The following is a 15251-nucleotide window of genomic DNA, read 5'->3' on the forward strand; positions in this document are numbered from 1 at the left end:
TCACAGTACTCATGTGTGTGTGTGTGTGTGTGTGTGCGCGCGCGCGCGCGTGTGTGTGAAAGTTCACTTGTAAAGTACCTAAAAGATAATTATAAGTGGCCCATTAATAAATAAAGATTCGTCATATCACTTCACTTGTCTCTCTTCATATACCTGTATTGATTCCTCTTTGATGAATCTACAGAACTGAGGCTAGTGCTCCTTCATCTGTGTTTCATTGTACTACAGCAGGGCATAAAGAGGTACTGTGCATCCAGTACTGCTTAGGCACAGTATTGTTGATGTGAAAAATTTGCCTTAAATTTTGATGATGTTGTTGCTACTTAGAGCCTTCTAACCCTAGAAAAATCCTAGAGTATCTGAAAAAATCTAGATACTCATTTGTAAGTTCTATAAGGAGAAACTTCTAGAAATAGAGCTGTTTTGCTTGCTTAGAGGAGTAGAGTTTTTGTCCAGATACCTCTCACATGGTTAAGAGTACACGTACCAAGAAAAACCAGAAAGCCAAAATTTACTAACTTAGGTCACATCAGTGACATTTTTTTAAATTCTAAAAATTATCTTGTGCATATTCATTTTAGGCTAAATTTAAGATTTCATTGTACAGCTGAATTAATATCTCAGTTCATCCTGGATATTCATTATTAAGTTGAAAAGTAATTTACTTTAAAAGTGTAGTCCATTTTATAGAATATGGTCTCTTTATGTCAGTAACATAGCTTATTTTTAAATATTTTCAGGAAAAGTACAGAGCATTAAACAAGTAAAAAAAAACCAAAACAAAACACAGCTGATTTGCAGATATGAGTGGTCTACAGTATGCTCCCACCCTAGTGCCTATGTGAGTCTGTAGTATCAGAGTAAGTGCATTTTTTTCTTGTAAATTGCACACTGTATGATTTTAGAAATTTCTGTTTAAGAATTAAGAAAAACAGGGGCGCCTGGGTGGCTCAGTCGGCTAAGCGTCTGACTTCGGCTCAGGTCATGATCTCGCGGTCCGTGAGTTCGAGCCCCGCGTCGGGCTCTGTGCTGACAGCTCAGAGCCTGGAGCCTGTTTCAGATTCTGTGTCTCCCTCTCTCTCTGACCCTCCCCCATTCATGCTCTGTCTCTCTCTGTCTCAAAAAGTAAATAAACGTTAAAAAAAAAAAAATTGGAAAAAAAAAAGAATTAAGAAAAACATATTTAAACCCTGGATATTATAGCTTATGGTACTATACTGTATAATAAAGAAATAGGAAGTAAGTGATTTAAGAAGTTAAGAATAGTGCACAAAAGATTTAAATCATTTTAAATTATTAACTTTATTTCTACATTCTTCTTTTAATTGTGTGGATGATGAGTTGAAGCATTCCTAGATCACGTTAAGGACAGTAATCTCTATCAGTCTTCTTGGAAAGTCTGAGAAAAATCAGTGAATAGATTTAAATATAGCTTTGCTATTTACACATACCATGTATACATTCAAATATGCCAGATCAGTATATTTAATATTGTATAAGTTTTGTGTGACAGCAGCTGTAACAAATTACCACAAATTTAGTAACCTTAAACAACATAGATTTATTATCTTACAGTTCTGTAGTTCAGAAGTCCCCAAAATGGCTCCCGGTAGATTAAAATCAAGGAGTCGGCAGGGCTGTATTTCTTTCTGGAGGCTTTAGGAGAGAATTCTTATTTTCAGCTTCTAAAGGCTTTCCACATTCCTTTACTGAAGAACCCTTTCCTCCATGTTACAAACCAGCAATCATTTCACTCTGGCCTTGTTTTCTTTGTTATACCTCATCTGACTTTCTTCTTCCACCTTCCTCTTCTACTTTTAAGGACTCCTGGGAGTATATTGGGCCCCCTGGCTAATCCAAGATCATTTCCTGTCTTAAGGTTAGCTGATTAGTAGCCTTAATTCTAGTTACAAACTTAATTCCCCTTTGCCATGAGACCTATACATTTTTACAGGTTCTGGTGATTAAGATGTAGACCTTTTGGGGACCATTATTCTGCCTACCACAAATATTGACTAAGAATGCTAAGATTACTACTTTTTAAGAATCTTTGGGTTGTTGGGAGTGCCTGGCAGGCTCAGTTGGTAGAGCACACAACTCTCGATCTTGGGGGTGTGAATTTGAGCCCCAGTATAGAGATTTTATGGGTATAGAGATTACTTAAAAAAAAAATCTTTGGGTTGTTGTAACCCAAATTTGGACAATCAGCCACTGATAAAAATATACAATAAAATGGAAGCAAACTTAAGAAAGTTAACCAGCTATGTGAATATTAAATTCTAACACCCAACCAGATTGAGGTAGGATTAAAGAAGAATTTGCTAATTCATTTAATTTTTCTTAAGCTAGTTATAAGTATATCATGATGTTAACTTAGTAAAAAGTACTTCATATAGTGTCAAATTCAAATTTTTTTCTGGTCTAGAGCTTAATTTTTAAAAAAATTAAACCTCAAATACATTCTTATCAATTAAAGCATACTAAGGTAAATAATAAACTTAATTGAACATATTGAAATGTTGGCTTATCTGTAGGACTAAGTAATACTGTACCCTTCTAGAAGACAATTCAGTATGTTGTTCCTTAGTAATAATTGGAATATCCTGAAATTCAAGCTTACTGTTTTTTTCAGGAACTAATCAACTTTTTTTAGAGCATCATGTTGTCTATAAGGTTTGTATGTTTTGTAGTAATGTATAAACTAGTTAATGAATTGGTTGGTGTATAGTGCCAATGAGGGTAGTTTCAGATTCTCTGTGTAGTTAAATTCATGTAAGTTTTTGATGACAGATTTGACTCTTTCTGTAACAGCATCTGTATAAGTTAGATCATAGAGTCTAGTGAAACTGTGCAGTCCATTCAAATTAATAATTTTCAGTACTGGAAGTGGATATTACATCATCATTTTCAACAATGGATGGTATTTAGCAATGACAACAGAGAGTTTGTGTGTGTGTAGGGTAAGGGTACCATAACTTTCTTGCAGGAAATTGCATTTTAAAAAATATATTTAGTCAGTTCCACAATAAGTTTTCTATGTTTTTCTTTTCTCTGGTTTCAGTAAACACTTACTGCGATAGCTTCATTTACTTCTTTCTGCTACACTTAAATATAGGTTCTTCAGAATTTCTGATATTTCTTTATAGGTGATTTCTATATCTAATTTCTTTTTCTTATATATGAAAGTGTTTATGTTTCTTAGCATTATTGCCATCTGGCTTGGGAAGACCTACTTTATTGTGTCTTTTTCATTTTTAGTGTTCAGAGTTGAAGAAATTCTTGAACAAGCAGACTACCTATATGAGAGTGGAGAAACAGAAAAACTTTATCAGTTGCTGACTCAATACAAGGAAAGGTAGGCAATATATGATAGGCTTGGGTTTGCGGTTTCCTCCAAGTTTTTGTTATTTAACAATTAAGATGGTTCTTGGTGCTTGAAATTTTTATAATTTTTAAAAAAAAATTTACTGCAAAATAATGTTTCTTAGTGTTTAATTTATAGTATAATGTTTCAGTAAATGATTCACAAGTGCTACATGTATCTCGATGATTTAATAAAGGTGATTCTCCATAGTTATTCTAGTAGAATGTTGAAGTATTTTTTTTACATTTGTTATTTTGCTTTGGATCATATGAGGTAGTTGTATATATGGTTATCTCATATATCTATGTTGTATATTTCTCATCTTTTTAAGTTAATTTCTTACTGGCATAGGATATAAATGAATTTGGATGATCATATGCCACCATTGAATAGTATCTGTGTATCACTTCAAATTTTTTTTTTTTAATGTTTATTTTTGAGAGGGAAAGAGAGTGCAAGCAGGGGAGGTACAGAGTGAGTGGGAGATGTAGAATTCGAAGCAGGCTTCAGGCTCTGAGTTGTCAGCACAGAGCCCATTGCGGGGCTTGAACTCATGAACCGTGAGATCATGACCTGAGCTGAAGTCGGATGCTTAATGACTAAGCCACCCAGGTGCCCCTGTGTATCAATTTAGAAGCAGTTTTTTAGAGAAACTAAAAATGCCTCCTTTTTCCATTTTAAGTATTAGATTACATGTTTAGTCCAGAGTATCACTATGTAGTCAGTTTTGGGAAGGATTCAAGTGGAAGGAGATTCTACCCTATTAAATAGGTTAAATAAGGCTAAAATGGCATTGCCAGACCACATATCTACTTAATCTTCTAAGCTAAAGATACTGAGTCATTTTCAGCTACCTTTCTTAGATTCCCAAGACCAGTTTTCCACCACAACCCATCAATTTTACTTCCCAAATGTCTATAGGATCCATTTTTTCCTCTCCATGTTCCCCTTAGTTACTTGTAGGGGCTGGTTTGGTATTTTATAGTCATTTCAGTAATTACTTGAAAAGCAAGCTGTAAGATAGTTACCCCATATTTAATTATAGATATACAGTTGCTACCTTTAGTTTCAAAATTTTATGTGACTACCATTTTTTTAAGTTTATTTATTTATTTTGAGAGAGTAAGTGAGAGAGAACGTGAGCAGGGGAGGAGCAGAAAGAGAGGGAAAAAGAGAATCCCAAGCAGGCTCTGCTGTCAGTGCAGAGCCCCATGCGGGGCTTGATCCTGTAACCGTGAGATCATGACCTTAGCTGAAATCAAGAGCCGGATGCTCAACCAACTGAGCCACACAGGCCCCCCAGGTGAATACCATTTTTTGTTAAGAAATATATAATGGGCTTAAGGGCAGACATTTAATAAAAAGGATAAAAAGTCTAATGTTTTAAAAAATATTTCTAACTCTTAATTATGGTTACTATTTCATTTATTAACCGTTTCTTAGTTTATAAAAATATTTTCAAATGGAAGTTCTTCAAGGGGTCCAGTGCCCTTACTTGAAATATTGTATGCATCATGGAATGGATGACACACGCAAACATAGGATTTATCTTGAGATTTTGTTATATTCAGTCATTTATTAACACATATTTATCATATGCCTATTGTGTGCCAGGTACTGTATTTTGGTCTACAGATATAGCAGTTTTGTTTTTTAAAGCATGATCCTGTCTATAAAACTTATTTATTTTATGGGACTATCTGAACCAGATAGTGAGTTGTCTGAAGTGCCAAAGCCTTAAGTTACATGTTGAATTTGTAGTGCGTTTGGAGAATTAAAATACAAAGGTCTTTTCTAAGGAAGTTAATATTTTAGATATCATAAGAAAGTTTAATATTTATGTGTAGTATTTTGTAGGAAATTTTAGCAAATAAAGTTTTTGTGTGAAAGAATATAGCATTGTGAATAATGACTTTTGACACTGCTAAATCTTCACTGACCTGTAAGACCATCATTATGTATTCATTAGTGCTGTGACCTTTAACAATTTTTACATTTGAGCTAAACTGGTTATTTTATATTTATTTCAAATTAGTGAAGACGCAGAGTTACTGTGGCGTTTGGCACGGGCATCACGTGATATAGCTCAGCTTAGTGGAACCTCAGAAGAGGAGAAAAAGCTCTTGGTCTATGAAGCCCTAGAGTATGCAAAAAGAGCACTAGAAAAAAATGAACGCAGTTTTGCAGCTCATAAGGTGAGGTCCTTAATATAATGAAACTGTTACTATCTATTGAGAGGTACGTTAGTCTATACCTACCTATGATTACTGATTTACGTGGGAAAGAAAATTTGTCTATATTAAAGAAGTAGGGAAGAGATTTATTTTTACAACATTTGTTCAAAAAGATGTAGTTTTTTCTTTGCATTCTTGAACATTTATTCTAACTTTATTAGTGTGTTGATAACTTAGTTTTGTGAATGCTTATTTTTTTATTTTTTTATTTAAAAAAATTTTTTTTTCAACATTTATTTATTTTTGCGACAGAGAGAGACAGAGCATGAACGGGGGAGGGGCAGAGAGAGAGGGAGACACAGAATCGGAAACAGGCTCCAGGCTCTGAGCCATCAGCCCAGAGCCTGACGCGGGGCTCGAACTCACGGACCGCGAGATCGTGACCTGGCTGAAGTCGGACGCTTAACCGACGGCGCCACCCAGGCACCCCTCTTTTTAAAAAATTTTTAACATTTATTTATTATTGAGAGACAGAGACAGAACATGAGCATGGGAAGGACAGAGAGAGAGGAAGACAGAGTCTGAAGCAGGCTCCGGCTCTGAGCTAGCAGCACAGAGCCCGACGCGGGGCTCGAACCCACAAACTGCGAGATCATGACCTGAGCCGAAGTCGGACGCTTAACCGACTGAGCCACCCAGGCACCCCTGTGTATGCTTATTTTTAAACAGTTAATAGTTTCATGAATTACCTATACCTTTATTCCTAGTAGTATAAGCACTTGACAATTGTTTACTCATTTTCCTCACATTATATTTCTGTTTTATGTAGAGGTGAGAGTAGAGTGGCTGGACAGCTGAGGCCTAGTGTAACTTTCACATGTAACTCTGCTACTTTCTGAATTTCCTAATTGGTTTAGAATAATGTTTTTCAATGGACACTGTAGGGAGACATGGGGACATTATTTGTCTTTTGATTAGGACATCATGTTATCATGTTGGACTATCCTCAGCAGACCCCCAAAGTCATTGTGACAGCCAAATTCCATCTCCACCATTTCTAAATGCTCCCTTCTTAGAGGCCAGTCTCCCTCAGCACCCCCTCCCTGATTAATACTGGTTTATATTAAAAATAAAAAATAAGGATTCTTTAAGTTTGTTGAGATTTGTTTTATAACCCAGAATATGGTCCACCTTTGTAAATTTTCTTTGTGCACATGAAAAGAATGCTTATTCAGTTTCTTGTTGGGAGTATTTTATAAATGTCATTCAGGTCACGTTGGTTCATAGTGCTGTTTGAGTCTTCTGTATCCTTAATGATACTCCGTCTGCTTGCTGTATAAATTATTGAGAGAAGGATGTTGAAATGTCCAAGTATAGTTGTAGGTTTGTTTCTTTGCAGTATTTTTAATTTTTTTTCTTTCTTTTCACTTGTATTTTATTTTACTTTTTAAAATTTACATCCAAGTTAGTTAGCATATAGTGCAACAATGATTTCAGGAGTAGATTCCTTAATGCTCCTTACCCATTTAGCCCATCCACCCTCCTGCAACCCCTCCAGTAACCTTCTGTTTGTTCTCCATATTTAAGAGTCTCTTATATTTTGTCCCCCTCCCTGTGTTTATATTACTTTTGCTTCCCTTCCCTTGTGTTCATCTGTTCTGTGTCTTAAAGTCCTCATCTGAGTGAAGTCATATGATATTTGTCTTCCTTTGACTAATTTCACTTAGCATAATACCTTCTAGTTCCATCCACATAGTTGCAAATGGCCAGATTTCATTCTTTTTGATTGCTGGGTAATACTCCATTGTGTATATAGACCACAGCTTCTTTATCCATTCCTCCATTGATGGACATTTGGGCTCTTTCCATACTTTGCTTTGGTTATTGTTGATAGTGCTGCTATAAACATTGGGGTGCATGTGCCCACTCAAAACAGTATAACTGTATCCCTTGGATAAATACCTAGCAGTGCAATTGCTGGGTTGTAGGGTAGTTCTATTTGTAATTTTTTGAGGAACCTCCATCGTGTTTTCCAGAGTGGCTGCATCAGTTTGCATTCCCACCAGCAGTGCAAGAGAGATCCTCTTTCTCCGTATCCTTGCCAACATCTGTTGTGCCTGAGTTGTTAATGTTAGCCATTCTGACAGGTGTGAGGTGGTATCTCATTGTGGTTTTGATTTGTATTTCCCTGATAATGAGTGATGTTGAGCATTTTTTCATGTGTCAGTTGGCCATCTGGATGTCTTCTTTGGAGAAGTATCTATTCATGTCTTTTGCCCATTTCTTCACTGGATTATTTGTTTTTTGGGTGTTGAGTTTGATAAGTTCTTTATAGATTTTGGATACTAACTCTTTATCTGATATGTCGTTTGCAACTATCTTCTCCTATTCTGTTGGTTGCCTTTTAGTTTTGCTGATTGTTTCCTTCACTGTGCAGAAGGCTTTTTATTTTGATGAGGTCCCAGTAGTTCATTTTTGCTTTTGTTTTCCTTGCCTCTGGAGATGTTAAGAAGTTGCCGTGGCCAAGATCAAAGAGGTTTTTGCCTTTCTCCTCAAGGATTCTGATAGCTTTCTGTCTTACATTTAGGTCTTTCATCGATTTTGAGTTTATTTTTGTGTATGGTGTAAGAAAGTGGTCCAAGTTCATTTCTCTGCATATCGCTGTCCATTTTTCCCAGCACCACTTGCTGAAGAGACTGTCTTTATTCCATTGGATAGTCTTTCCTGCTTTGTCAAGATTAGTTGGCCATATATTTGTGGGTCCATTTCTGGGTTCTCTATTCTGTTCCATTGATGTGAGTGTCTGTTTTTGTGCCAGTACCATACTGTCTTGATGATTACAGCTTTGTAATACATCTTGAAGTCCAGGATTGTGATGCCTTCTGCTTTGGTTTTCTTTTTCAAGATTGCTTTGGCTTATCGGTGTCTTTTCTGGTTCCATATAAATTTTAGGATTTTTTGTTCTAGCTCTGTGAAGAATCCTGGTTAATTTGATAGGTATTGCGTTTTTGTTTTTGTTTTTAATTTAAAAAATTTTTTTAGAGAGAGCATTAACAGGGGAAGAGAGGCAGGGAGAGAAAGAGAGAGAGACAGAGAGAATCCTAAGCAGGCTCCATGGTCAGCACACAGCCTGATGCTTGGCTTGATCCCATAACCCTGGGATCATGACCTGAGCTGAAATCAAGGACCCTCAACTGACTGAGCCACCCAGGTGCCCCTTTTTGCAATTTATTAATTTTTGCAGCATGTATTTTAAAGTGCTGTTATTAGGAATATAAACATTTAGGATTGATTATATTTTCTTGATGCATTGACCTCTTTATCATTATAAAATGATCCCCTTTATCTTTGAAATAACTCTTGGGTTTTTTTGTTTGTTTTTTTCTTTTTCTTTTGGTTTTATAGTCTACTTTGATATTAACATAGTAACTCTTATTTTCTTTTGATTAATGAAAGAATTTGTAGCATGTTACATCCTTTTCTGTCCTTTTACTGATTGTGTCCTTATATTTAACATATACTTGTAAACAGGTGGTAAGTCTTTGATTTTTACTTCTGTATTTTGCATCATATAAAATTCATCATTGTAATAACGTACACTGCAGTAGATTTTTAGCATTTTCACTGTGTTGTGCAGTCATCATCACTGTCTAATTCCAGAATATTTTTGTTACTCCCAAAACAAATCTTATATTTATTACCAGTTAATCCCAATTCTCCACTTTCTGTCCCCTGCCAAGCACTAATCTAATTTCTGTCTCAGTGAATTTGCCTGTTCTAGACATTTTATATAAATGGAATCATATAATATGTGTCCTTTGTGTGTTTCGCTTCTTTCCCTTAGCATAATATTTTCAAGGTTTATCCATACTGAGTATGTGACAGTACTTCATTTTTTTATGACTAATACTTCATTGTTTGGGTATACCAGTTTTGTTTATCCATCAACTAGTGAACATTTAGGTTGTTTCTACTTTTTTGCTATTATGAATAATAGCACTCTAAACAATTTTGTACAAGTTTTTGTGTGAACGTCTGCTTTCACTTCTTTTTTTTCTTATTGAGGTAACTTCACACAACATAAAATTAACCATTTTAAAGTGCCCAATATAGTGACATTTAATACATTTACAATGTGGTGTAACCATTACCTCTATGTAGTTCCAGAACACTTGTATCACCCTGGAAGGAAACCCTGTACCCAATAAGTAGTCACTTTCTATTTACTCTTATTCCCAGCCCTTGACAAACACTAATCTGCTTTCTGCCGCTATGGCTTTACCTACTCAGGATATTTCCTAGAAGTGGAGTCATACAGAATGGGATCGTTTGTGTCTGACATCTTTCACTTATCATGTTTTTGAGGCCCATCCACATTGTAACATGTATCAGTACTTTATTCCTTTTTATGGATGAATAATATTCCATTGTATGGATATATACCACATTTTGTTTACCCATTGATTAGTTGATGGACATTTGGATTATTTCCACATTTTTGGATATTGTTTATAGTATAACTATCAACAGTCATGTACAACTATTTGTTTAAATACCTGTTTACAGTTCTTTTGAGTATCTAGGAATGGACTTGCTGGGTCATATGTAATTCTATGTAATTCTTTTTGAGGAACTGTCAAATTGTTCTTCAAAGTAGCTGTACTATTTTACATTACTGACAGCAATGTATGAGAGGGTTCCAGTTGCTTCACAACCTTGCTAACTCTTGTAATTATCCATTAAAAAAATTAACAATTACTGGGTGTGAAGTGGTTTCTTATGGTTTTGATTTGCATTTTCTAATGAGTAATGATGTTGAGCATCTTTTCATGTGCTTATTTGACATTTGTATATCTTCTTTGGAGAAATATCTATTCAAATTCTTTGCCCATTTTTAAGCTGGGTTTGTCTTTTTATTGTTGAGGGTTTTGTTTGTTTGTTTATTTTTGAGAGAGAGAGAGCACAAGTGGAGAGGGGCAAAGAGAGAGGGGGACAGAGGATCCAAAGCACGCTGTGCATTGACAGCAGCGAGCCTGATGTGGGGCTCAAACTCACGAACCATGAAATCATGACCTGAGACGAAGTTGGACACTCACAACTGAGACACCCAGGGTCCCCTTTATTTAGTTTTAAGAGTGTTTTCTGAATATTAGTCTCTGGTTATATATATAATGTGCAAGTATTTTCTCCCATTATGTGAATTGTCTTTTTACTTTCTTGATGATGTTCTTTGATGCATAAGTTTTTAATTTTGAAGAAGTCCAGTTTAGTTTTCTTTGATTGCTTGTGCTTTTGGTGTCATATCTAAACTCTTGTCCAGTCCAAAATTACACAGATTTTCACCTATTTGTTTCTAAGAGTTTTATATCTTTTAGCCTTTACATTTAGTCTTTGATCCTAAAAAGTTAACCTTTACACATGGTGAGGTAGGAGTTCAAATCCATTCTTTTCCATGTAAATTTCCAGTTGTCCCAGCACCATTTGTTGACTCTTTTTTCTCCATTTTCATCCTTGATGAGAATCAGTTGAACATAAATGTATGAGTTTATTTTTGAATTCTCAATTCTCTTTCATCAGTCTACATGTAGACCTGTTGGTCTTTGTGCCAGTATCACGATGTCTTCATTACTATAGCTTTGTGAAAAGTTTTGAAATAAGTAACTGTGAGTCCTCTGTTCTTTTTTAAGATGATTTTGAGAATTCTGAGTTTCTCCAATTTTCATACATATTTTAGGATCAGCTTATAAATTTCTGCAAAGGAGCCAGTTGGGTTTTTGATAGGGATTTCATGGAGTCTGTAGAGTAGTTTGGGGAGTAGTTTGCCATTTTGACAGCATTGTATCTTCCAATCCACAGACAAGTGTTGTCTTTCCATTTATTTAGATCCTTTTTTTTTTTCCCAACAGTGTTTTGTAATTTTCATTGTGCAAGTCTTGTACTTCTTTGGTTAGATTTATTCTTTAAGTATTTTATTCTTTTTAATGCTATTGGAATTCTTAATTTCATTTTCAGATTGTTCATTGCTAGTGTATAGGAGTGCAACTGACATTTGATCTTATATACTATAGCTTTGCTAAACTCATTTATTGGTTCTATCTACTAGTTTTTTTGTAGATTATTTAGGGTTTTCTTTTTTCTTTTTTTTCTTTTGGCGAGTAGTTGAGTGGACAAGAGGGCAGAGGGGGAAAGAGAGAATCTTAAGTAGGCTCCACACACAGCAGGGAGCCTGATAGGGGGCTCCATCCCATGATCATGGGGTCATGACCTGAACTGAAATCAAGAGTTGGACACTCAACTAACTTAGCCACCCAGGTTCCCCTATTTAGGGTTTTTCTTTTTTCTTTTCTTTTTAAAAAGTGAAAGTGAGGAAAATAAATTTTAATAATTTAATCCAATAAAACCAAAATATTAATTCAGTTTGTGATCAATAAAAATAATTTTATTATTATTTTTTTAATAGAATTTATGGTCCAGTTGGCTAACATACAGTGTGTACTGTATGCTTTTGGTTTTGGGGGTAGATTCCTGTGATCCATTGCTTACATACAACACGCAGTGCTCATCCCAACAAGTGCCCTTACAATGCCCATCACCCATTTTCCCCTCTCCCTCACCCCTAAGATTTTTCTATATATGACCATGTCATATATAAATAAACTATCTGTGCATAGTTTTAGTTTTTTCTTTACAATTTGGACACCTTTTATTTATATATATATATATATATATATTTTTTTTTTTTTAAATGTTTATTTACTATTGCAAGACAGAGTCAGAGTGTGAGGAGGGGAGGGGCAGAAGGAGAGGGAGACACAGATCCGAAGCAGGCTCCAGGCTCTGAGCTGTCAGCACAGAGCCTGATGCGGGGCTCGAACCCCCAAACCACAAGATCATGACCCGAGCTGAAGTCAGATGCTTAACTGACTGTGCCACCCAGGCGCCCTGGACACCTTTTATTTCTTAATCTTGCTTTGTTTTCCTGGCCAGAACTTCCAGTACAATGATGAGAAGAAGTGACAAAAGCGGATATCTTTGTCTTGTTCCTGATTGTAGGAGGAAAGCTGCTAGGCTTTCACCACTAACTGTGACGTTAACTGTGGGCTTTCCATAAATGCTCCTAATCAGATTGAGAATGTTTCCTTCCAGCAACTAGTTTGTGGAGTGTTTTTATCATGAAAGGGTGTTGGAATTTGTCAGATGCTTTTTTCTGCGTCTGTTGAGATCATCATGTTGGTTTCTTCCCCCTTCATTCTGTTAATGTGGTATCTTCCCTCAATTGATTTTTGTATGGTGAATTAACCTTGTATTTTGGGATAAATCTCACTTGGTCATGTTGTGTAATTCTTTTAATAGGCTGCTGAATTCAGCTTGCCATTATTTTGTTGAGGAATTTTATATCATAAGAGACACTAGTCTTTAGTTTCCTTTTTTCTTTTTCTCTGGTTTTATTGAGGAAGAATTGACATACATCACTGTGTAAGTTTAAGGTCTACAGCATGGTGGTTTGATTTGCATATACTGTGAAGTGATTACTACAGTCGGTTCAGCTGATAATCCATCTTCTAATATAGATGCAGTAAAAAGGAAAGAGAAGAAAAAAAGAAAAGTATTTTTTCCTTGTGATGAGAACTCTTAGGGTTTACTCTCTTACCAACTTCTCTATATATGATACATCAAGTTTAGCTATAGTCTTCATGTTGTACATTACATCCCTAATATAGTTCACCCTTGAACAACAAGGGATGCTAATCCCTATGCAGTTGAAAATCCACATAAAACTTTTGACGTTCCAAAAACTTAACTTCTAATAACCTGTTGACTGGAAGCCTTAATGATAACGTAAATAATCAATACATTATTTTGTATGTTATAGGTCTTATATACTGTATTCTCCTATAAAGTAAATTACAGAAAAGAAAGTATTACTAAAAAAAAATCATAAAGAAAATAAATTCACACTGTATTTTCTCAAGAGAAATCCATGCATAAGTGGATCCACACAGTTTAAATTTGTGTTTTTCAGCTGTACTTATTTATTTTATAACTAGAAGTTGATACATTTTGACCATCTTCCTTCAATTCCCCTTCCTCCTACCTTCCGCCTCTGGTAGCCACAAGTCTTATGCCTTTTTTTTGTTTGTTTTTTAAGATTCCACATATAAGTGAAATCATACAGTACTTTTATTTCACTTAGCATAATGCCTTCAGAGTCTATCTATGTTGTTGCAAATGGCAGAATTTCCTTTTTTTTTAATACCTGAATAATATTTCATTGTGTATGTGTACACACACACACACACACACACACACACACAACTGCTTTATTCATCTTCTATTGGATCTGTTCTTAGGTTGTTTCCATGTCTTGGCTATTGTAAACGCTACTATGAACATAGAGGTACAGATATCTTTTTTTTTTTTTTTTAATTTTTTTTTTTCAATGTTTATTTTTTTTATTTTTGGGACACAGAGAGACAGAGCACGAACGGGGGAGGGGCAGAGAGAGAGGGAGACACAGAATCGGAAACAGGCTCCAGGCTCTGAGCCATCAGCCCAGAGCCCGACGCGGGGCTCGAACTCACGGACCGCAAGATCGTGACCTGGCTGAAGTCGGACGCTTAACCGACTGCACCACCCAGGCGCCCCAAGATATCTTTTCAAATAGGTAATTTCATTTTGGGGGGATAAATTCCCAAGTAGAAATGATGGATCATATGGTAATTCTATTTTTAATTTGTTTTTGAGGATCTTCCATACTGTTTTCCATAGGGGCTGTAACAATTTAAAATCCCACCAACAGTGCATAAGGGTTCCCTTTTCTCCACATCCATGCCAGCATTTATTTCCTTTTTTTTTTTTTTTAAGTTTATTTTTAGAGAGAGGGAGAGCGCACGTGTGAGAGAGAGAGGGGCAGAGAGAGAGAGAATACCAAGCAGGCTCCGTGGGGCTCAATCCCATGACTGTGAGATCATGACCTGAGCCGAAATCAAGAGTAGAATGCTCAACCATCTGAGCCACCCAAGTGCCTCTATCTCTTTTTGATGATGGCCATTCTAACAGATTTGAGGTGATGCCTCATTGCTATTTTAATTTGCATTTCTTTTTTTTTTTTTTTTTTTAATTTTTTTTTTTCAACATTTATTTATTTTTGGGACAGAGAGAGACAGAGCATGAACAGGGGAGGGGCAGAGAGAGAGGGAAACACAGAATCGGAAACAGGCTCCAGGCTCTGAGCCATCAGCCCAGAGCCTGACGCGGGGCTCGAACTCCCAGACCGCGAGATCGTGACCTGGCTGAAGTCGGACGCTTAACCGACTGCGCCACCCAGGCGCCCCATAATTTGCATTTCTTTAATGACTAGTGATGTTGAGCATCTTTTCATGCACCTGTTGGTCTTTCATATATCATCTTCGAATTTTTTTTTAATTTTTTTTTTTACATTTATTTATTTTTGAGAGACAGAGTGTGAGCAGGGGAGGGGCAGAGAGAGAAGGAAACACAGAATCCAAAGCAGGCTCCAGGCTCTGAGCAAGCTGTCAGCACAGAGCCCGACACAGGGCCCGAACCCACAAACTGTGAGATCATGACCTGAGCTGAAGTCGGATGCTCAACCCACTGAGCCACCCAGGCACCTCAATATATCATCTTTGAAGAAATGTCTATTCAGGTCCTCTGCCCACTTTTTAATTGCACTGATTTTTCTTGTGCTGTTA

General features: G+C 36.1%; 1 protein-coding gene across 6 annotated transcripts in view; it reads left to right on the forward strand.

The window, feature by feature from the left end:
* RMDN1 (regulator of microtubule dynamics 1) overlaps positions 1–15251 on the forward strand; it is a 61199-nt gene that overhangs the window by 23154 nt on the left and 22794 nt on the right. For all 6 annotated transcript variants that reach the window (XR_015246914.1, XM_086695791.1, XM_086695792.1 and 3 more), the window contains exons 3-4: positions 3259–3355; positions 5400–5559. Coding sequence is in view for 5 of the 6 variants with exons in the window: in XM_086695791.1 (XP_086551917.1) it covers positions 3259–3355; positions 5400–5559 (257 nt within the window). In the remaining variant the exon portion in view is untranslated. The remainder of the gene's footprint in view (positions 1–3258; positions 3356–5399; positions 5560–15251) is intronic.

Source organism: Puma concolor, chromosome F2 (genome assembly GCF_028749965.1).
Source record: "Puma concolor isolate L17-30 chromosome F2, mPumCon1.1.hap2, whole genome shotgun sequence".
NCBI lineage: Eukaryota > Metazoa > Chordata > Mammalia > Carnivora > Felidae > Puma > Puma concolor.